Raw genomic sequence first — 22,343 nt, 5'->3', positions numbered from 1 at the left:
TGCTGTGTTCCACTCACATTGTTAGCTTCCTTTGGCTCAGATTTCATGCACCATAAAGCTATAAGCTCCATGAACACAGAAGACTGTATATATCTCTCACCAGTGACTCATCTTCCTGTACACAGTAAGGCAGTAATTAAGTGTTGCCTGCTCTGTCGAGGAAGAGGGGCTCATTAAATGACCCACATCTCATACCTGAACACATAATCACCCAAGTCCTGGGCCCCACACACCACAGTTGGAATCAGCATCTCAATTTCAGTAGTCATACAAATGTGGAGAACAATTCAGATGGAGAAAGAGGCCCCTGGACAATGCATCTTTGTGCTCACCTAACGTAACTCAGATCCTCAGAGCTGAATTCTCATTCTGAGGCTCAACTCTTACAAATAAGTGGTTCAAAGTGCAGACCCGAGAAAGGCCAGCGTCAGGATGTACCTTGTCCTTTTTTTTTTTTTTTTTTTAGATTAATTTTATATGTATCATGTTCTGCCTGCATGTATGCCTGTATGTCAGAAGAGGGCACCAGATCTCATGGCGGATGGCTGTGAGCCACCGGAATTGAACTCAGGACCTCTGTCAGAGCAGCCAGTGCTCCTAACCTCTGAACCATCACTCCAGCCCCATGTACCTGTTCTTCATTATGTTTATCTCTAAGATATCTGCAGGTGTGGTACACTATAGAAGAACTAAATGCAACCCTTTAAAGCATCTTGTCAAACCTCTCTGTTAAAAGGTCCTCATGGGAGAGGCTTCCTCTGGCAGCTGAGGGGAACAGATGCAGAGACCCACAGTCAAACACTAGGCAGAGCTGGGAGCTCAGGGAATCCTGAGGAAGACGGGGAGGAAGGATTGTCGGAGCCAGAGGGATCAAGAACATCACAAGAACATGGTCCACAGAATCATAGAGGCTCACAGAGACTGAATCAGCAACCATGGAGCCTTCATGGGTCTACACTAGGGTCTCTGCATACATGTTAGGTTGTGTAGTTTGGTGTTCTTCTGGGATTCCCAACAATGGGACAGGGGGTATCTCTGACCCTTTTGTCTGTTCTTGGGACCGTTTTCCTCCAACTGGGTTGTCTTGTCCAGCCTTGATATGAGGGTCTATGCCTAGTCTCATTGCATCTTATGTGGTGTTGATTGATATCCCTGGGAGGCCTGCTCTTTTCTGAAGGGAAACGGAGGGGCAGTGGGTCTGAGGGAGAGGTGAGATGGTGAGGGGGCTAAGAGAAGGGGAGAGAGAGGAAGCTGCAGAGTAGAAGGAGTCACAGTGCTCACTGACATTACTCCGCTGCCACTGAGAACCGGTGCACTGGAGAGAACACTGCAGACCAGTACTTCTGCACTGGCAGCACCAGCAGCACCTGGGAGCTTCTTAACACAAAGCTTCAGGTCCCACCCTAGACCCAGAGTCAAAGCCCTGGGAGTGGGCTCAGCAATGTCCAGCCCTCCTGTTGATTCATACCCAGGCTCAACCTAAGAAGCTCTGGCTCAGCAGGGTTCCCAAACTTGCCTGTGCCTTGAATTCATCAGGTAACACATTGACACCTTTCAGAAACTAGTGAGCTTAACAGTGGTCCCCCAAATTGATGTACATTAGTATCACCTGGGGTGTCTAACACACCCCAAAGCCCAGGGCCACTCCATAGCAACTAGCCCATCTAGGAATCAATCTTCTTTTAAGATATATTTCATTTAAAGTGTGTGTGTGTGTGTGTGTGTGTGTGTGTGTGTGTGTGTGTGTGTGTGCCAAAGGAAACCAGTCCCTGGAGTTAGCATTAAAGGCAATTGTAAACCTCCTGACATGGTTACTGGGACTTGAACTTGGGTCTTGAACAAGAGCAGTGTATACTGTCAACCAATGAAATGTGTATCCAACCCCATGAACCCGTGGGCTTTGTTGTTGTTTTGTTTTGAAGACTCCTCCGTAGGTAATTGCAAGGCAGTTTGTGAATGAGGACACACATCTTTACATGAACAAAGTGGAAGTCATGGTGTTAACTGAGAATCGATGCTTTAAAAATACAAACTGCTGGTGCTGGCATGGTGGTTCACACCTTTAATTCCAGTACTCGAGAGGCAGAGACAGGCAGATCTTAGTGAGTTTGAGGCCAGCCAGGGCTATATTATAAACCCCTATCTCAAATAACAATCCACCTTCCTTACTTGATACCAAGGGATCCTCCAATTCTATTTTCTCGTAATTAAATTAAAATCTTCAGCCTTCTGAAAAGGAAAATCAGTCACAGGCGTTAAAACTCCAGCATATTGCTTGCTTAGTCATCAGTGTTTTGGGTGTCAATTAAATGGGACTCTGCTTTATTTCAGATATAAGCACAATTTATTTCTGGTTGCATTTCATGTTACAAGCCTAACAGTTATGATTCCACCCTCTTAGCCCCTTCTGTCTGACAGGCCACTGCCACACTCTGGAGCATTCAGGCTGAAACTCTCCAATTAAAGTCCATTGTGAGGCATGGACCCCCTTGAGGCTATGATCAAAATTATGGACTTGCTCCCCTCAAGATGCACACACACACACACACCTAAGCACACAAACTGCACACAATTTTGAGGGGTTCCCGAACTCCCTGAAGCACAGTCTTGTGCTCTGATTAAAGACTACACCATGGCCTGCAGGGGGCAGCAGGGCAGCTGGAGGGCACACTGAGAGCTGCATTCGGGGAAACTGGGGACGCTGTAGAACTTGATGAGTTTTTTGAAGGCGCTTTTCTTCATCATCATCATTTCTTCTGGAAAGCTAGAAAAGATTCTGGCCCGGAAAGAGCCCCCGCTCTTCACTGATCCATCCTCGGGGAGCGACTTCTGAGTGCTCACCGGCACACTGTTGCAGCTGAGGGATCGCACTGTCTTCTTCTTCTTCTGTACCGACAAGTAACTGAACAGGAAGGATGACAGCTTGTGCTTGGTGGAATCTGGGGCCTCTTCGGAGAAGCAGTCATCAAGTGGATCCAGCAGGGTCTCAAGATCACAGCCACCTTCCCTACTCATCAGACTAGCCCCCAGCTGCTGGGGCTGCTTGATGATCTTCCGGGCCTGAGCTGGATCATCTCCTCCCTCATTGACAGAATCCAGGGATAGCCCACTGGGCAGGTCCCTGGAGCCTCTCGTGGGCAGGATGAGGTTCTTGGCCCGAGGGCTTGGCTGGGAAGTACAATGCTGGCTCAAAACGAGGGTGGCAGCCTCTCGGATGAGGTTCCAATCTCTCAGGATGTCCTCCTTAGTGGTAAACTGGGATGTCACTGTGAAACGGATGATCAGCTTGTCATGGATAGTGGCAGGGATAAGGAAGAGCTGGCCACCTTTGGCTATTTCCTTTAACACACTCTCTGTGAGACAATTGGGACCCTATATGAAGAACAAAGAGAACGGGAGTCTACATCATGCCACGAGTAGGCACTCCCAGAAGCTCAGCATCTACTGGTCTAAGAGACTCAATTCCCACTCAACTCTGAAACGGAAGTGCCCTTCTCAGGGAGCTGTGGAAGAGTGCATTACCTTCAGACGGAAAACCACCAAACCAAGGTGCCTCTTAGCAGGGATTTCAAAGAAAGGGTCATTTCTGACCAGAGATTCAAAGTATTTAGCCATTTCTGTACCCTGGAATTGAAAACATAAGGAACTGTGGTTAAAAACAGTTAAACCACAGGTTTTTTTTAACAAAAAACAAACTGCATCTACTTTGATACCGTTCAACAACTTAGACCAGTGACCTGTATGGCCTCTGCCTGCCAGTCTTCCCCCATTTGGTCTCGCCCATATTTGAGCTGGAAACCCTCTACTGTTCCAGTTTCTGTCATATCACACCCACCCAGAGACCTTGGGTCTCAAAGTTTTCTGTCGAATTAGTCCCAGAACTCAAAAGCCATGTGCTTTATAACTCAGCAATCAGCCTCCCGTTCCAGTTTCTCAGCTTTTTTCCTCTGGCCATGAAAGCCAGCAAGGGTCCACCTCAGTGCCCAAAGGAAAGCACAGCAGACTGTGTTGGCTGAGCCATAGTCCTGCCTCAAAAGGCTCAACTGGGCCAGGCATTGTGGCACACACCTTTAGTCCCAGCACTCAGGAGGCAGAGTTAGTTCAAGGCCACACTGAGCTACATGAAATTGATCCAGTTTAAAAGAGAAACAGCTCACACAAGGGTGATCTCAGCACTTAGGATCACAAGCCTTTAATCCCGGCACTTGAGGTATATAAGATAGGAGCAGATATTCAGTCTGGGGCATTTTGGTCTCCAGCCACACTGAGAGCAGGATTGCTTCAACCTGGGTAGAGGTAAGAACTAATGGCGTGGCTGTTTTGTTTATCTGACCATCATCTTGAACCCTAATATCTATCTCTGAGTTTTTATTTTTCATGTTACAATGCTATAGCAAATAAAGCTTTCCTGAAGATCAGAGTGCAAAGCTAAGCCACTAGTTAGCCATAAAGGCCAGTCAGTGGTGGCACATACCTTTAATCACAGCACTCAGGAGACAGAGACAGATGGATCTTTGTGAGTTCAAGGCCACCCTAGGCTCCATGAGATTGAATCTATCTGAAAGAGAAACAGAGCTCACACAAAGGTGATCCCAGCACTTGTGATCACATGCCTTTAATCCCAGCACTAGGGAGGTGGAGACAGGATCGATAATGGCTGGGCGAGAGATGAATATAAGGCAGGAGAAGAGAGAAGCTCAGAGCAGTCTGAGGATTCATAGGGACAAGATTACCCCTTTGCTCTGAGCATTGGTACAGGTAAGAACTCTCTAGTGGTTGGCTGCTCTGCTTCTCTGATCCTTCAGCTTTCACCCCCTGATAGCTGATTCCAAATTTTTATTATTAAGACCAATTAGGATTTGTGCAACAGTGTTCACTGCAGACACCACCTGGATGTGATGAGAACAGTGCTGTCAATCTGTGTGGGAACACCATTCCCCAGGGAGTCACGACAGCCACATGGAACCTCTCATTTTTGAAATAATGTTTCCTGGAAAACATCCAGTGCCCTGAGTTCACATAGTGTCATTGTGTTAAAAACAACAGGGTTCAGTAGCTACAACAGAGATGGTAAGGACCACCAAAAAAAAAAAAAAAAAAAAAAAAGACCATCTGACTGTTTACAAAGGTTTTGCAGTCACTTACAGGTGATGGGAAATGGATAAGGACAACTCACTGTCATTAGAAGAAAAAACACCCAATCATGGTGAGATCCGTAGACAAGTGCTAAAGAGGATCACAAGTTTGGGGCCAGCCTGAGCTACACCTTTAAAATGAAAATTAAAACCTAGAAGTGGAGGAATACTTAATTGTGTATCGTCTCTTTTAACCTCTGAAAATGGTATTACCACATCATTTTGTAGGTCCAAGAAGGCCAATACAGAAAGATTAATCTGTCCAGGGTCAAACAAGAGTAAAACTAAAATTCAAATCTCTAAAGCACTAGTCAATAGCACAGAGATGCAAAACTTGGCTTCATATGAACTGGCTTGAAGAGCTCGGCACAGTTAAGGGCAGCAAGAACTATAAAGAAAAGGGGGCTTGAACTGGAAATGTTTCGATAAAGTCCCAGGACTTTCACTCTTGAGCAAGGTCATTACCATTTGTGAGTCTCACCTGATCTTCGACACTCCCTCAAAACTATCAGAGACAGAGACACACACACACACCACACACACACACACACACACACACACACACAGAGAGAGAGAGAGAGAGAGAGAGAGGGGGGGGGAGGGAGGGAGAGGGAGAGGTATAGGCTCTTTTAAGTACTATGCAAGTAATGGTTTAGTCACAAGCAACTTCAAGAGATAAATTAGCTCATGCCAAACAGCTTCATCTTAACTCAGTGCTCATCACCCCAGGGCTTTGCTCCAGGTCCTTCAAATATGCTTGACCAGATGTCCCTGGAGATGCTACAGAGGCAGAAGGAGGGGGGCGGTGCCCAGAGACACTTCCGGGGAAGTAGAACTTGACACCATTTGGAAAGAAGAAGGGCAGGGTGGGGCGCATCTGTAGACTGGGGTTGGAGTTTGGATGTGTCTGTGAAATGCCCAAGCTAAGGTGCAGGCTGATAATGAGAATAAAGCAGACCTGGGGTGTGGGTTGGTGTGGTAAAAAATTAGTAGGGAAGTGATGGGAATCCAAGGGCGAGCCAAAGGCAGTGTTAGGGAAAGTTGACCAGTTGAATACCCAATCCCAAACTGTAGGCAAAAAAACTCCCATCACCTTCATCGCCTCCATTCCCATCCACTACCCTCCAATCATGAGTCTGAAGACGGAGGAAGGGCAGGAGGATGCTAGGTGGCAACTGCTCGTTGGCAGTCCAGATACTACCTTCACCATATTACTTTGTTCTTGTTTATTGGGGAAATAAGGACTTTCCATGGGAAAAAGGTGAAAAAGGCAAAGATAGACCCAGTGATTGGAAGAAAAATCGTCTTTGAGTCAACTCTGCTGTTGAGAAATACTGCTGGCCTGAGTTCTCAGCTGAGTGTCTTCTCCATGAATAACAAGAGTGTCCAAGTCACTTAACTCTGAGTCTCTTTACTACTCAATAATTGTGTAGTAATTAAATTGAACTAGAAAAAATGTACCACTAGGCCTCAGTAAATATCTGCCAGCACAAAGCATGGTTGGGGGTATAGGGAAAGCTTTGTTTCAGGCATTACTGTAATAGTGACCATAATTTTCAACCAGCTGTGACAATCAGGGTATCTCCCCAGGAAAAAAGATAATGGCACTACTTTTACCTCACACGCTGCCCTTTGACCTACTTTCACTTTCTTTTTCTGCAAACTAGGCTTTTGAGCCCGGACTCCTCAGTTCTCAAAGACCAGGCAACAGGAAAGGTGAGACCCTCACGGAAGTGACAGAACAAGGAATGCAAAAAAACCAAAGGAAGCTGTGCTTAGTGTTGACTGTTTAGAAGATAAACAACTCGAGCTGCAAATCAGACAGTCCACTGGGATTACGAGCTGCTCAGGGCTCTTCTAGATAACCAATAATCAGATCCCAGAAGCCCCTCCATAGGCCCTACCACCTGAGCCAGACACCGAGGATCCCTTGGGCAGATGTGTAAAACCGCAACAAGGCTTCCTTCCCATGAAAACGCAAAACAGCATGGGCTCAGTCCCGTGGCCCTCACACAACATACGTGTCTGACATGTGCTTGAAGATTCTTCACCCCGAAGGACCGAATCACGAACCAGAGCTTAATGGAGCGAAAGCGCCGACTCAGGGGGATCTGCCAGTGCTAGAAACAAATAACACAGAGCTCATGGTTAGAAGCAAGGTACCCGGTCCCTTGGGCACTCTTAGCATTATGTGTCGCCTGCCCTGCCCTCCTGGGACTCAAGGTGTCGCCATGACTCCCAAAGATGTCGCTAAGGAGCAAACCAAGACAAGTTATCCCGGTGGTACTCCAGAGATGGAGCGGGACAAATGGAAATCAAGTCTATGATGCCTCACTTGAACTGCTGCTTTAAGTATTTCATCCCAGCCTAGAGGCAGGTTCCTTGACTAGCAGAAATTAAAATTCTATGTCTGTTCTTGTCAACATGGATAGTTAAGTAGCTTCAAGTACAGTAATTAAGAGCTCAGACTCTGGGGCCTGGGAGACCTGGGCTTCCCTCCAGTTCTGCCTGCCCCTTACACTGTGTAACTTTGGCAGGGCTATCTCATGTGAGTTACAAATGACATCTGTCTGGTCTGGCATCAAGATGGTCCTCACTTTACCTCGCTGCCACCTTCTGGCTTTTGCCTGTGAGATTCTCCTAGCTCCAGATGCACCCCTCAGGCATCCAGATTGCAAATGAGCATATGAACCTCTGCCTCAGGCTGAAACTGCTATTTGTCTGCTACCAAATTCAACAGAGCTTAAAGTTCAAAGTTACAGTTACCAGAGATCTGAAAATTCCCCATCCAATGTCTCAGATCTGAAAACAGAGCAAACAGTTCGGGAGACATTTGCAATCATTCTAACAAGCAACATGGCTTCTCCCAAGCTCTCCCTCAAACATCAGAGAGCCTCCACCACAACTTGACTCCCTAAAATTAGTCACCCTGGTGAACATTCATCTGCCTCTCTCCATGGAGTTTTGCCAAGTCTTCACTGATGTACTCATTATCTTTATAGTTCACTCTAGTTTTCCAGGCTAGACACAGCTGGGATATTACCCCCGTATCAAGGACACTGTATGTCCTTCAAAACAGTACTAAATTCCCAGGCATGGTAACACACACCTTTAATCCCAGCACTGAAGAGGCAGAGGCAGGCAGATCATTGTGAGTTTGAGGCCAGCCTGGTCTGCTTATCAAGTTCCTGACAGCCAGGGCTACACAGAGACACAGAGAGACCGAAAGAAAGAGAGAGTGAGGGTGAGAGAGGGGGAATGAAGGAAAGAAAGAAAGAAAGAAAGAAAGAAAGAAAGAAAGAAAGAAAGAAAGAAGCCTTTGATTTCCAAGAGAAACTTTCCAGTGAAACAGTGAAAGGCCAGCTCAAAGACTTTGTCAGCCAGCAGAGGGCATCAAAACCTTAGGAAAGGACAAAATCCTTGCCACAGCCTGCCCTACCCTGGTCCTAGAGATATTCAGCAGGATAATGAGTGAGTGCTGTATGCTCCCTCTAAAGCTTGCCAGTTTCTAGATTATGGTAAACTAACCACCTTGTTTGACTGGAAAATTACTAGGAAGATGTAGGGAGCATTTCAGCTGTGGTCTCCTCACAATGTCCGTTCCTGTTCTTATCACTCTGCTAAAACCAAACCATATGGGCCCAGAGACTGTCCTAACCAATTTCTGCTGGGTTGGGAAGTTTGGACTCATAAAGACTGGCATGGAACTTCCTTAACTGGAGGTGTCTCCCAGCATCCTGTGTGTCTCCTCAAGGTTTCATGGGTCTTCCTGATGTTGGTACTATCTGCCATTGGAGAGGTATAAAATGAAGATCGGGGGAGCTTTGCTGATAGCAGAGACAGCGACCCTGATTCCAGATGGTTCCAGAGCCCCCCCCCCCAATTAAACACCTGGAACACTGTAATGCACCTGGGTCCTCTCAGAATTGGGCTTGGCTTCTACTCAAAACTGTAACCACTTGGGTGCAAAGAAGCTTGGAACAGCTCTGAGAACCTAAGAACTGTGACAGAGAGCACAGCCTCATTCCTCTGGAGAAGTTTCCTCATAGATTTGAAAAATAAACCCACTTGATCCCACAGTGATGCCACGATGGAAGTTTCCCAAAGCAGCCAAGAGAAAGTCATTCTCAAGATTCAACTAGTTCTCAGGAAACATTATTAGTGGCCCTCAAACCACACTGGGACTTAACTGAATCATGAGCACCTCCCCAAGTACTTTAAAATACACTCAGACGCCGGGCGTTGGTGGTGCACACCTTTAATCCCAGCACTCGGGAGGCAGAGGCAGGCAGATCTCTGACAGAGTACAAGGCCAGCCTGGTCTACAGAGGGAGTTCCAGGATAGGCTCCAAAGCTACATAGAGAAACCCTGTCTCAAAAAAGAGGGGTGGGGGACTACACTCAGGCTGCTAGAATCACAAAAATAACAGCAGACCTTCAAGAACCTGGCAGGGACCCAGTGATTAGAGTGCTTGCTTAGTGTGCATGAGGTCCTGATTTGATCCCAGCATTGCATAAACTGGGCATGATAGCATTCCCCTGTGATCCCAGCACTTGGGAAGTAGAGTCAGAATCCAAACTCCCAAGTCTGACTAAACTTCTAGAATCATAGGCATCATTTTACTGGCAGGATTGATTGACTGGCAGTTATAGCATTTAATTATGTTTTTTTAACTTAAATTTTTGGAAGACCCATCAGAAAGGGCAAGAGAGGCCATCTATCTTTATTCCCCTGTAGAAGGTCTACCCCCAACCCACACCCACATACACACACTGTAAGCTTACCGTCTACAACCTCAAAGCCCTCCTAACCTCAAGGAAATGACTTCACAGAAGGATCACCAGTGTAATCAATGGTGATGAGGCCTCTACTATAGAATTAAATAAAGGAGAAAGCACTTGGGCTATCTAAGGAGGAAAACGAAGCTCTTCACCAAGGTCGCCAGGCCTTGCTGCCAGCATTTCACTGTATTAATTCATTCAGTTCTCACAGTGCGCTTAGAGGGCAGAACTGCTCCTGTCTCCATTCACACAGAGAGAAACCTAGACAGAGTACAAGCCGTTTGTCCAGGGCCACTCAGGCCAGTCAGAGCATGCTTCTGCATGCTTCCAGCACGGACAATCGAGCCTTGGAGCTCGTGTGATTGGCCATGTTGCAATAGCAAACTCCTGCAACTTATGAGAAGACCTTTCTGGAATTTGGGCATACTAATTATTGAGCATTTGCCAGTCACTGTGCTAAGTGATTGACTTGTATGTTCCCATGGGAGCCTCACAAACCCCTGTGAAGTCAGTGCCATGTTCCTGAGGCTCAAAGACATTCAATAGTTTCCCAAATGGCTACTGATTCACAGAATGCCAAGCCAAGCATACTTTGATCTCCTTCCAAACCTTTTACTAGCCATGTGACAAGCAGAATGTTATGTACATCCCAAACCCACCTAAAACAAGGGGCTCATCTTCAAACTGAAGAGTAAATCTTAAGAACTTGCTTTCCTAACACATGGTATGTGCTGAGAGCCCAAGCCTGAAAGAGTTGAGATGCAGGCAGCCTGCAAGGCGGGAGGCACCCTCCCTACAGAGCTCCTGAATGGTCTACATCAAAGATAGTGACATGAAAGCAATTTAACAAGGAGCCTCTTTCCCACCTGAGGAAATGGTTCACACTCTCCTGAATAGTAAGCAAAACCAACCAACCAACCAACCAACAAAAACAGTTAAAGATGACAAGAAGCTTGCTGTGGAATAGTCCTTCTGTACACTGTGAAGATGTGTTGTTCTCATTGGTTTAATAAAGAGCTAACTGGCCAATAGCTAGGCAGGAAGAGGTTAGACAGGAAAGCCAGACTGAGAGAACACTGGGAAGAAAAAGGGCGGGGTTGTCAGCCAGGTGCACAGGAAAGAGGAAGTGCAGAAGTTGAGGTAACAAGCTATAGGCCATGTGGCAGCATGTAAATTATTAAATATGGGTTCATTTAAGTTGTAAGAGCTAGTTAATAACAAGCCTAAGCTATCGGCCAAGCATTTATAAGTCTCTGTATGGTTATTTGGGAGTTGGCTGGTGGGACAGAAACTTCAACCAACAGGAGCTGATCTACCTGTGGCAAAAAGAATACTTCCAGGAGGAAAAAAAGCCATAAAGATTCAAGAATTGTGAATTTTTCCCCTAGGTTTTTTTTTCTTTTTTTTTGGGGGGGGGGTTGTTTTGTTTCATTTTCTGTATTTCATTCTGTGTGCTTGTACACAACTTGAAACAAGGGTATGCAGTGGCAAACTATTTGATGAACTCACAGCTTGCTGCCTCTGAAAAGATTGGCCATGCAAAACCTCAGGGGTCAGTCAAGAGTCCCCATCTTAGAAGCCACAGGCTGCCCATTCCTGGAAACTCACCATGAAGTCTGTGGTGGCCCCGGAGTTGGCGTGTCTGAGGTAGACGGGGTTCACACTGAAGGTCTGCTGCAGCTTGTACTTGTCCTTGACCCTGTGGGTTTTCAAGTAGATATTAGTGGTGGCTGAGGTCTCTCTAAGGAAGCAAGGCATTTCCACATGCTCAGAGCGAGACTCACCAGAACCCAGTACAGTCAAAGTGTACCATCATCCACTTGGAAGGATTAAAGGTGAATGAGTCAGCATACTCGATGCCCTTCAGGAATTCCCGGAGCTCAGGGCACAGAAAGGCTGTCCCAGCATAAGCAGCATCCACATGGAGCCATAGCCCCTCACTGGCACCTGAGAAAGCAAATGCCATCTGCTAGTGGGGAAGCATGAAAGAGCTCCTGCCAGTCAACCAAAAGGCACTGCTCACCCAGCCACCGCCATGGCAGGCTGCCAAGAGAAGACCCGGAAAGGGATGGTGCACCCTGCTAAAGGAGTCAGCAAGGGTGATGGAGGTGAGATGACCCGGCATTGGCATAAGGCGGAGCTGAAGGAGGCATTGCTGCTCCTTATTTTTATATAGATCTTGTCTTTTAAATAGAGCCTGCTTTGGATAAATTTCAACATTACAAGTGAGCGAATGTGAGGCTCTTCCACAGTTTGAGATTCTTCCACAGTTTAGATGTTCCTTGTCCCCTAATGTGTTAAAAGTTTGTTCCATGGAGTGACTATGGGGGGGGGTGCTTTAAGAGGTGAAGCCTCTTAAAATTATACTTTTGTATAATATAACAATTAAATATTATTTCATTATTTGTTACAGCAATGGAGAACAGACTGATGTTTCCTAGGACACAAAATACAGCATTTCTAGCTTTTATCTCAGCACTAGGAAAAGCCCAGTGACCTTGACCTGCTGGGGAATAACTCTTGTGAGCTTTAATGATTTCCCTCCCTCCTTCATCACTAAACTGACCAATGAGAATAATTCAGTGGAGCTGGTTTCAGGTTCTTGTTCTTGTAAATATTTCAACCATTACCCCTCATCTCCCTAGCCAATAAGCAAAGATACTTACAGATGGGGCCTAGCTCTGACAGCCTGTCAAAGGCACAGACCCCAGTAGTCCCTAATGTTGCACAGACCTAGAGGGAGATAAATGGTCACATGACACATTGAACAAAGACTTTCTCCCTGACATCAGCTGCCATCTGCATGCCCCCACCCAGAACATTTACACTCTATTTTATCATAAATTGCAGTAAGAAATCTACTTTACACAGCAACCTATTCCACATACCTGTACATTTAAAATGAAAGTTTCATTAGGGGTGGTGGTGCACACCTTTAATCCTAGCACTCAAGAGGCAGAGGCAGATAGGTCTCTATGAGTTCAAGGCCAGCCTGGTCTGAATAGTGAGACCCTATCTCAAAAAACAAAAATGAAAGTGTCACTAAACAATATATACTCTAGGTGTATATATGCAATTGGATATTTTCCATTTCTTTTTAGCACCAGCTTATAAACCGAAAAGTTTATTTTGTAACACAACATGAAATAACATCTCAAGCTAGGTATGGTGGTGCATGCCTTTAGTGCCAGCACTTGGGAGACAGAGGCCAGCCTGGTCTACAAAGTGAGTTCTGGGATACCAGGGCTACACAGAGAAACCCTGGAGAGAGAGAGAGAGAGAGAGAGAGAGAGAGAGAGAGAGAGAGAGAGGGGAAGGGAGGAAGGGAGGGAGGGAGGGAGGGAAGAAAGGAGGGAGGGAGGGAGGAAGGAAGGAAGGAAGGAAGGAAGGAAGGAAGGAAGGAAGGACACCTAATTTGTAAAACACTAAATTTAACGGTTTTTCTGCTTCTGTTTGCAGCACATTACTTTCCAGGATTCTGTCAAAATCCCTTGCTTACCAACATCCACATTCTAGCACACTGATCTTAAAGATACATTCTGACTTACAAAGATGGGCACCAAGCCCCGCTGCTTGTCTTCCTCGATGGCTCTCTGAAGAGCTTCTCCTCTGAGTGAGAAGTTGTCGTCCACAGGTAGAAATCTCATCTTCACAAGGGAAATCAAGCCAGCCTTCTCCACTGAGGAGTGAGCCTACATGGGTCATGGAAAACAGTCCACAAAAGGGCATGAGATTAGCAATGACTAGGAATGGCTGAAGAGCAGGACTGAAGGAATTGAATGCCCATGCTTGAAATCGGCGTTCCTTATGGTTTCTGGACTCAGCCCCCAGGCTTGAACTTCCCTGAAGCCCAGAATTCACAGGTGTAGATGAAAACCACACAGGTACGAGGCAACTTACCTGGTCCGAGGCATAGGCAACGAGACGAGCATTCAGAGAAGACTCATCAGCTTCAGGCTCAAACCGTTTCATTTCTAGGATTTTGTTCTTCCTTGCAGCCAGCAGGGCAATCAAAGTGGATTCACTGACAGTGCTCTGGAGTGGAGAGATTACCAACTGTGTCAGCATCTTTATGTCCAGTTCCCCGGGTTTGTTTCCATGTAGGTGTGTGTGTGTGTGTGTGTGTGTGTGTGTGTGTGTGTGAGAGAGAGAGAGAGAGAGAGAGAGAGAGAGAGAGAGAGAGAGAGAGAGATTGCTATTAGTAAAGAGGTGGCCCTTCGCAAAGGGTCTTCTTCCTCCCTGACTCACATACCTATTCTGCATTCTGAAAGTAAGTTTGCACATAATAGCAGTATCTTTCAGAATGACCACAGAAACAAGGAAAATATTGTTCCAGAAACAAGCAAGAGAATGTCCCATTTCTTGTGGTAGGTTTGCTTACCGTGTAAAATAATTAAAAAGAATGAAAAACAAGCTTGGGCCAGAAGTACATCTCCATAGTAGAGGCCATGTTTACCCTACACTCAGACCTGTGTTTGATCACCAGCACAAATAGAATGAGAGAAAAAGAAAAAGATGGGGGGAGAGAAGACAAGAGAAAAGAGGAGGGGAGAGCTCCATTTTTTTCCAGAATAGAAATGGAGTTTGATTCCACAAGGATGGAGAAAGTGCTGGCTTGTACAGGGGCTGGTGATTTGGGTCGGGTTTTGTTTTCAGTGGTTCTTAACAACTTGAGCTAACGTTGTCCCTCTGGAAACTCATTTCTGTCTACCAAATGAAGAGCATCCACATGAAAGGGCTGTCCGTTAAGATAGAGGAGGTTGGCTGGTAATATTCTCCAGACATGATTGTGAGAGTCCTGTAATATCCAGATGCTGAATTCATCTATTTCAGACAAAGGAATTGGTGAAGAAAATGTGCGGTGACGGTGGTAGAGGGGCAAGCTACACTGATGGTGCGGGATATGGTGGTGATGACGGTGGCGATGGGGTGACTTAAGGCACACTCCATGGAGAACAGGACTGTGGGGAAGGATTTGCCTTTGCTTTTTGTGCTCAGCCCCAGTGTGAGATAGAGTGTTGTCATCACAGGCACCTGCAAGACGCCTCCCCCCTGGCTGCTGGGATGGTGGTGCAAGAAGTGCTCGGGAAGCCCCAGCATCTTCGCTAGCCAGTCCATGACGCTCATCTCCAGCTCTGTGCATGCTGGACTGGAAGCCTGCAAGAAGGAAAGGACTTTCATGTTCACTGATCCAGGGCACCGAAGTGGCCCCACCAGCCCCAGAAATGCCAGCATCTGGGCCTTAGTATCCATGGGAATGTGTGTAGAGGAGGGGTCAAGGCCAGGATCCCCGCTGTGCACACATTCCCCCCACCCATCCTATCCTCCTTTGTCAAAAGGGGAAGGAATCGGGGCTTTGGATCCATGCTGCCCTCAATGCCGGGGAATGACTGGCTTAAATCTGGCTCTTCGAGTCTCTAAAAACACCCAGCTGATATTCTAGAACCCAAAGGAAAGTTTTTACTAAGAAATTACTGTGTTCTTTCCCTAGATAACAGCCCTACTTGGGCTCTCCCCAGCCTCTGGTGCGCTACAAAAGTTCAAGCGTAAGAGATAAGGATGTTCCAGAAGGCTTCTGGCACTACTCACAGCTAAATAGAGGTTAAGGGAAGTCCTGCAGCATATCTCTAACTCTTCAGAGACAAGAGCCCAGGGGAAGTTGTGACCCAACAGGCATCCAAGTGCCCTGTTAAGGTCACAAACTGTAGAAGTAACCAGATCTCAGTTCAAATCTCATCTGACTCTGAATAAGCTCTGTGAATTTAGCAAGATAACTTACTAAAACCTCAATTTCCTCAACTATAAAATGGGGCCAGTACTCGTGATTCCATAGGATTAGATGAGATAATTTATATAAAGCCCAAATTTAAATAATACAGCCATTGTAATATTTAATGTTTTTTATTTTCAATTAATACTCCATTATTAATATTTCCTCACCCATTTCAGAGATAAAGAGCAGAATACATCTGTCCTGAGATGGTACCTGTGTCCCCAGGTATCAGCAGTTACAGCCTTTTCTACTTACCCATGTGAATCCTAAGCAGTTAATGGCATCGGCCAGCATATCTCCTAGCAGGGATGGCCAAGAGGTAAGGGCCGGGTAGTAGGCGTGCATGTGGGGGCTCTGCCAGTGTACCACCTAGAGACAGAGAACACGCACATGTACGCAGCTGGCACCAAATGACATGTCCAGAAAGCTCTCTCTTCCTCTAGAGAAGCTCTCTGGCGAGAAGAAGCAAATCTAAAAATGGGGAGAGGCTTTTCAGAGAGATAAGTAACACAGTTCATAAGAATCAGTGTTCATCGCTGTTCTTCCTCTCCACGTATCCGGACTGAGCTAGCTCAGCAGTCGAGGACTTCGCACATATCAGAAAGGAACTTTAAGAACGGAAGACTGCTACGGTAACACGGATGTTGGACTCTCGCATTAGCCCCACACTGATTCCCTGCCAGAAAATAAAAGGAAGCAGAAACCGTAAGGCGGAAGAGCTAACAGCCGTTTCCTCACAGTTCTTGCCAAAACTTCTATTGTTGTGGATCAGTGAGTGAGGTCTCTGGGAAGAGAGCTCCTGTTGGGAGTCAGTCAGATTTGTTCTAAGATGCCCTTGGCTTCCCTATGGGGGTGGAGTCAGGAGAGTAAGGCCAGAGAAGAGATACTAGCCCAGGTTATGGGAAGTAAACTCTAGGCTAACCCTGGGCCCATGGTCAGAGATATAAGGAGCTGAACAGCTGGGGAGGGCCCCGCCTATAGGGAATCACATACTCGGTAGCTCACACTCAGTGACTGTTCACACTACTGCCCTGTTTCCACCTACATTTTGTCTCTGAGTGAGGCTGTGTTCCCTGACTTCTCATAAGACAGGGTCCTTCAAAACCTCCTGATTCTTCGAAAACTACCTGTTTTTCTTCACAAGCCCTTTCTCAGCTGTTATAGCCCACTTAGATCCCTGAGTGGGAACAACCCTGAGTGTGAGTGTGTATTATAGTCCACTTTGATCCCTGAGTCAGAACAACCCTGAGTGTGAACATGTCCCCTACAGACAACTCACTGGAGAGTATCTTGGTGCACTGTTCTATTTTGTGTGAACAAATTCTTGCAACCTCTGTATAGTGTGCGCTCTGACACACACCATGCACACAGGAGAGTTAGAGTGAAGTCCAAAGGTGCAGGATCCATGGCTACTCTGGCTGTCATTCAACTCTTTGCTGATGCACTGTGAAGTCTGGGAACTTAAGCTCCAAATCCCCATGTTTTCCTCAGTCAACTTTGAGATCTATTTTTAAGTTTTCTTAAAGGTGGTCTCAAAACATTTATACACCTCAGGCCTTTATAAATCCTAGGACAGTTAGACGAACATGAACAAGAAGCCAGCCAGTTGGAAAGTGGTGATATTAATAGGGAACTAACCACAATGGTAATGGACATACCATGTATCCTGACTTGACTCTCAGTCCACAAACCTTTTCCTTCAATTCTCCACAAGTGGGAGACTAGTGGGTGGTTCCAATATCCTCCACCTTCAGTGCTTTCTCTTATCTATTTAATTTTCACAGCATCCCCATGTGGGAGGTCCAAGCCTCATCCCTGTTTTATTGATGTGAAATGGAACTGTCAGAGAGAGGTAGCATCTCGAAGTCCCAAGCATCATCAAGTCCCCAAGGCTACCTGCTTCAGAATCCACCCAAACACCCAAGCAGAGTGGTACCCTGCCTTCCCTCATTGGGTTTCTGTCAGTCTCTTATATTCTTCCTTTTTAATTTTAAACTGTGTTTGTGTGTTTTTCTTTCTTTATCTGTCTCTGTCTCTGTCTCTGTCTCTCTCTCTCTCTCTCTCTCTCTCTCTCTCTCTGTGTGTGTGTGTGTGTGTGTGTGTGTGGTGTATCTGTGTGTGAATGTTTGTGTATCTGTGGGTGCATATCTATGTGTGTGTCTGTGTGTCTGTGTGTGTGTGTGCCTATGGAGGTCTGAGGTAGTTAGTTCTTTCCTTCCACCATGTGGGTCCCAGAGATTGAAGGTTCTCAGGCTTGCCAGCAAGGTCCTTTCCCCACTAAGCTTGCTTGCTTGCTTGCTTGATTGCTTGCTTTTTCACTCTTACTTTCTTGCCAAGATTACAATTAAAACAAAATGAAACTTTCTCCTCTCAGTGTCTAGGAAATGGCAGGAAGGAAAAACCATACAATTTTCAATAAGAATGCAAAGAGCCAGCTGCTTCCTGACTGGCTCTTAGAGGGCTAGCACGGCCTCAAAGATGAGATGGATGATTGGGCCCTCGTTCTAATTGTGCTTAGAGACAGTAGTTGGAAACTAGGGAAGGGTCCATCCCCTGACTCTATCAAGATGCAGTTATCAGTTCTTGTAAAATAATCAGATGAGATAAGCCAGAAGAGCCCTTATCAAAGCAGACAGACCTCCAAGTTCAGAAATAAGCCTCCTTGGCCACACCCCCGGAAACTGTGGTGCCTCCTTCACTCAACGAACAGTTGCTCTTGGTCTCACTCCTAATGACAGTTAGTCCCTGGGGTGACAGCATCGCAGAATGAAATGGGTGAGATAATCTTATCAAGGAACTAGGCCTTTCGGGAAAGCTGCACTCACACTGACATTTTCCAAAGACGCTTGCAGAACAGACTACATGGCTAACTTGACCTTTCCGGAGTTTCAGCATTTTCTCACCTTAGCTTCTAGACACATCTGTTACAACTAAGACCAAAGTTTTTGGGAGACCGATGGGAGCAAACCTCAAGTTAACACTGGAAGGAGCTTTTAGACACACAGATCAGCTTGGAATGTTCCAAGCAGAGAGACTTGGGGTACAGTGGGTTTATGGAATGAGTGTTGCAGGGGCCAGTCCCAGTTTGAGGGGCCTAGTCACTTGCCATAGAGTATGGGGAGAAAACAAAGGGTTAGATGGCTCACGCTGAAATCCCGGATCTGCCGCACAGGACCTGAGGCATAAATTTCTCTGAGCCTCAGTTTCCTTGTCTGTCAAATGGGTCACTAGAAGGATTAAATGAAACAGCTCATCATGGGCTAGTGCATCACCAGTGTAGGACAAGGGAAATATTAGCAGGGACACCTCAGCAGAAGTATTCATTCCCAGTGACTAGGGATGCCCTCACGGTCCAGGGCAGTGAGTTCCAGCTCAAGTCTCATGCATCAGCCAGCTTCCATCTGGTACCTGCCCAAGCCACCATCACTAAAGGCTGTTCCCTCCTCCATCATGGGGGATATTAGTAATTCCAGACAGCTCTTTACTGTCCCTAAGAAGCAGCTCAACACTAGACCTCCCTGGTGAAATTGACCGCAGAGGAAGTAACAGCTGATGGGGCTCGAAGCTGCCTTCCAACTTGCCAGCTAGGGTGTTCCCTGGGGACTGGTATTCTCTGTTTGGTCCATCCATTTGTTAAGATTTCAGAAACTTGGATAAGGCGAGTCCCTGGCCCTGTCTATTGGGATACAAGCACTGTCAGTGGCCTCTGCTCTCCTTCCTTGCTCCACTGTTGTCCCTTTTCTTCAAACCAGTCTTCATGTCCCCATCCATCTCATTAGCTAGCCACACTTCTAGGGGTAGGGAGGTGCTGCTGTTTCTCCCCCATCCACACACCGTCACTATAGGCCAACACTGGCATGAGAAACCTACTTCCAGGCAAAGCCATAGTACTCCCATTCCTAGAAGATGGGCTGTAATGTTGGATGACAAGTTCATAAGGGATGCATTGTCCTGCCACACTGACTCAAGTGAGGGTTTCTTAGGATACCGTCCATCCCTGTGTACCCTGAGATCTGGAATCAGCCCTGCAGTTACTATATCTCACCCCAGGCATGATGATTCGTTCAATGTCCTCAAAGATGCTGTCCCAGCTGTCGGGTTCCTCTGGAGCACTCACTGGTAGCTGGGCTCGCAGGTACCCAGGCTGCACATCTGGAGTCACCTGCCTCTCCCGCACAGTACTCAGGTACTGGCAGATATAATCCACCATCTCTTTCCCTGGACAGAAGCAGAGGAACCAGGTCACATTTCCTTGGCCTATTCATGCCTATCCCTCTTGCCCCAATCAAAAGGTTTGGTGAAAGGAGCTAGATTCATGGGCCAGATAGACCTGATCCCCAACAGGTCAATGATGGGGAGGGTATGAGTCGCTCATGGAAAGAGCCTGTGAGAAAACAGATGAACAAAGGGGGGAATCTGCCAAGCACAATACTTTAGCTCCAAAGTGAAACATTTCTTTTCTTTCCCCTTCCTTGATGGTATGGCCTACTCTCCTGTTGTTTTCTTCCCAGAAACAGATAGCTATAATTCATTATGCAGAAACTCAGTAGCTTTTTGAACCCCAAACTGGTTACACACACACACACAAACACACACACACACACACACACACACACACACACACACACACACACACACTATCACACACATGCATACACTCATACATATACTCTCACACTAGCTTGCTCATGCACTCACACATCCACACAAATGTGCACACACTAACACATTTACACACTCACACACAGTCACATGTACTGTGTTGTCAACACAGATAGAAGCTTTTACACCCAGCTCTAACAAGAGGAGAAAACATCTTACTAGACTCATTAAGTCAACACTCTCATCTTTTTTTTGTACTTGGCACCATCTTTTGAGTGTGACTGAAACTGTAAATTGTCACACACACACAAATGTCATATACAATTTCTGAGGTACATGGAACATGCCGAAAGCACAACCAGGGGCCATCCTGGCCCCCAGAGATGTGTGGCCCACAGCTCCCTGATGCTGTTCCTTGGGGCTCTTAACAAGCCTTTCATTATCAAATAATGTACCAAATGATTGAAGAATAGATAAGGGAGCATTGGTGAAGGGAAGTTATTCTTTTTTCCCTTTCATTTGTTCAGGGGTCTCAGTCTTCAGAGGCACACTCTCAGTTCACTCACTTTCCCCCACCCTTGTGCTGTGCATCTGCTGTGAACAACTGGAAGCCCTCACTAAGCTCCCCTCCTCTCCTTCCTACAAAGGAGAAAAGGAGCAGAGATGAAAAGGAGCCTGACTAGTCTCCCTATGTCAGCTCATGTGAAGTTTCTACACACAGAAACTGGCCTAGACAAAACTGAGGAGTCAAGGGACTTGATTCCTTCAGCCAGCAGACATAGAGCTGCCACTCATCCAGGGATAGTCCCAAAGGAATGTTTGTTCCACCTCAGGATAAGGACCCTCACTCACTCGTTCACTCGCTGTCAGCTAAGCACAGTTGAAAGGCAGTGTGAGACTAATATACACTGTCTGAAAAGGTTGATAGCCACTTGTCACTAGGGGAGAAGAGAGGAATGGTTAGATTTAAAACAGGATATCTATCACCTTACAGCCAAGAAATTTCAGGCAATGCCCCAGTAGTGGAGACGAGAATATTACAAAATTATAGACACTCAAAATTCTCTTTTGTCACATAGGCTTTTAAAAGAAATTTTAAGTTAATGTGTACTAAATGGAAGAAGCTGGACCAAAGTAATCAAAGGCACAAGTGGCTTTGCTAGAGTTGTCATCCTAAAAATTCCCTTTAAGTAATTACCCATCCCCCCTCTGAAGACAGTCAGGCCTGAAAACAGGGTAACTGTTTGCTTTTCCTTTTTTGAGAAAGCCTGTACACAAGTGGGCACTTGGAGAGTACTTAGGGAGTGAACACTAAAAGAACTACTTCATGCAGAGAAAGGAATATTAAGAGAGTTTGTGCTGTTAAATATTTGGGACTTTTTTCTATTTCATAAGGTAACTGAGTGGATCACAAACACAAATAGTCTACTTTGTGGGGAGGTAGAGAGGAAATGCAAGACAAAGGCAGCATACATGGATGTGGGTAGGTGAGGCACAGAGAATGGGGGATCATTCAGAAGAAACAGTGCTGAAACCAGGCCTCTCAAGGCAATGGCAACATTCACCTGCCCCCAGTAGCAGTTCCTGCAGCCTTTCCACCAGTGAAGTCTCACAGGGCACCCACCACTCACCTCTAGCTCGGTATTCATGGGGCTCCATCATCTCCCTTGGCTTGCTCCTGGCAGACAGACTGAGGAGACTGTGGAAGGCAGCTATCAATCAGCGTGGCTTCTTATTCGCTACTCCTCTGTGCTGTGTACTCCCTGACAGCCCTCCTATTTAAAGAGTTCTCCATTCCCCTATCTTAGCCCCGCCCCATAAAGTCCCTCCCGGCAAGCTTAATTTCAGCCTCTCTTCTCCCAGTCCTTCTTGATTAGAACTTAGATCAACAGATTCAGAGGAAATTGTTTTTAGACCAGTCAGGGCACCTACCAACCCAAGCCCACAAGCAGCTCCAGGTAGACAAGCTGAAAGAGCCCTCCATCATTTCTGTCCCCACCCTCGCAGAAACTGGAACCCCTGGATCAGACAAAGGACCTAGCTCAGGGACC

General features: G+C 46.3%; 1 protein-coding gene across 2 annotated transcripts; it reads right to left on the bottom strand.

Annotated features, from left to right (window-relative positions):
- Window positions 1-2,343: 2,343 nt before the first annotated feature.
- Window positions 2,344-21,954, bottom strand: Hdc (histidine decarboxylase). 2 transcript variants are annotated; one of them, XM_027421928.2, is made up of 12 exons: window positions 21,924-21,954; window positions 19,736-19,908; window positions 15,946-16,059; window positions 14,952-15,074; window positions 13,818-13,952; window positions 13,466-13,609; window positions 12,584-12,650; window positions 11,702-11,864; window positions 11,526-11,616; window positions 7,157-7,255; window positions 3,523-3,624; window positions 2,344-3,372 (listed from the first exon to the last, which is right to left on the bottom strand). In XM_027421928.2, the coding sequence occupies exons 1-12, from the start codon at window positions 21,952-21,954 to the stop codon at window positions 2,626-2,628; spliced, it is 1,989 nt and encodes a 662-aa protein (XP_027277729.1). In that variant the 3' UTR covers window positions 2,344-2,625. The 2 variants fall into 2 exon arrangements, with proteins under 2 accessions (XP_027277729.1, XP_035302651.1); XM_035446760.1 differs by lacking the exon at window positions 7,157-7,255.
- Between the last annotated feature and the right edge of the window lie 389 nt (window positions 21,955-22,343).

Source organism: Cricetulus griseus, chromosome 6, assembly GCF_003668045.3.
Source record: "Cricetulus griseus strain 17A/GY chromosome 6, alternate assembly CriGri-PICRH-1.0, whole genome shotgun sequence".
NCBI lineage: Eukaryota > Metazoa > Chordata > Mammalia > Rodentia > Cricetidae > Cricetulus > Cricetulus griseus.
The sequence above is the reverse complement of the archived record's forward strand: the minus strand, read 5'-3'. Positions and strand labels throughout refer to the sequence as shown.

Excerpts from the sequence above, each read along its gene's own strand:
- Hdc (XM_027421928.2), bottom strand. The coding sequence starts at position 21,954 with ATGATGGAGCCCCATGAATACCGAGCTAGAG. Across the intron at positions 16,060-19,735 it reads AACGAATCATCATGCCTGGG|GTGGTACACTGGCAGAGCCC; the intron begins GTGAGATATAGT and ends CTCTGTCTCTAG. Across the intron at positions 13,610-13,817 it reads TTGCCTATGCCTCGGACCAG|GCTCACTCCTCAGTGGAGAA; the intron begins GTAAGTTGCCTC and ends TGACCCATGTAG.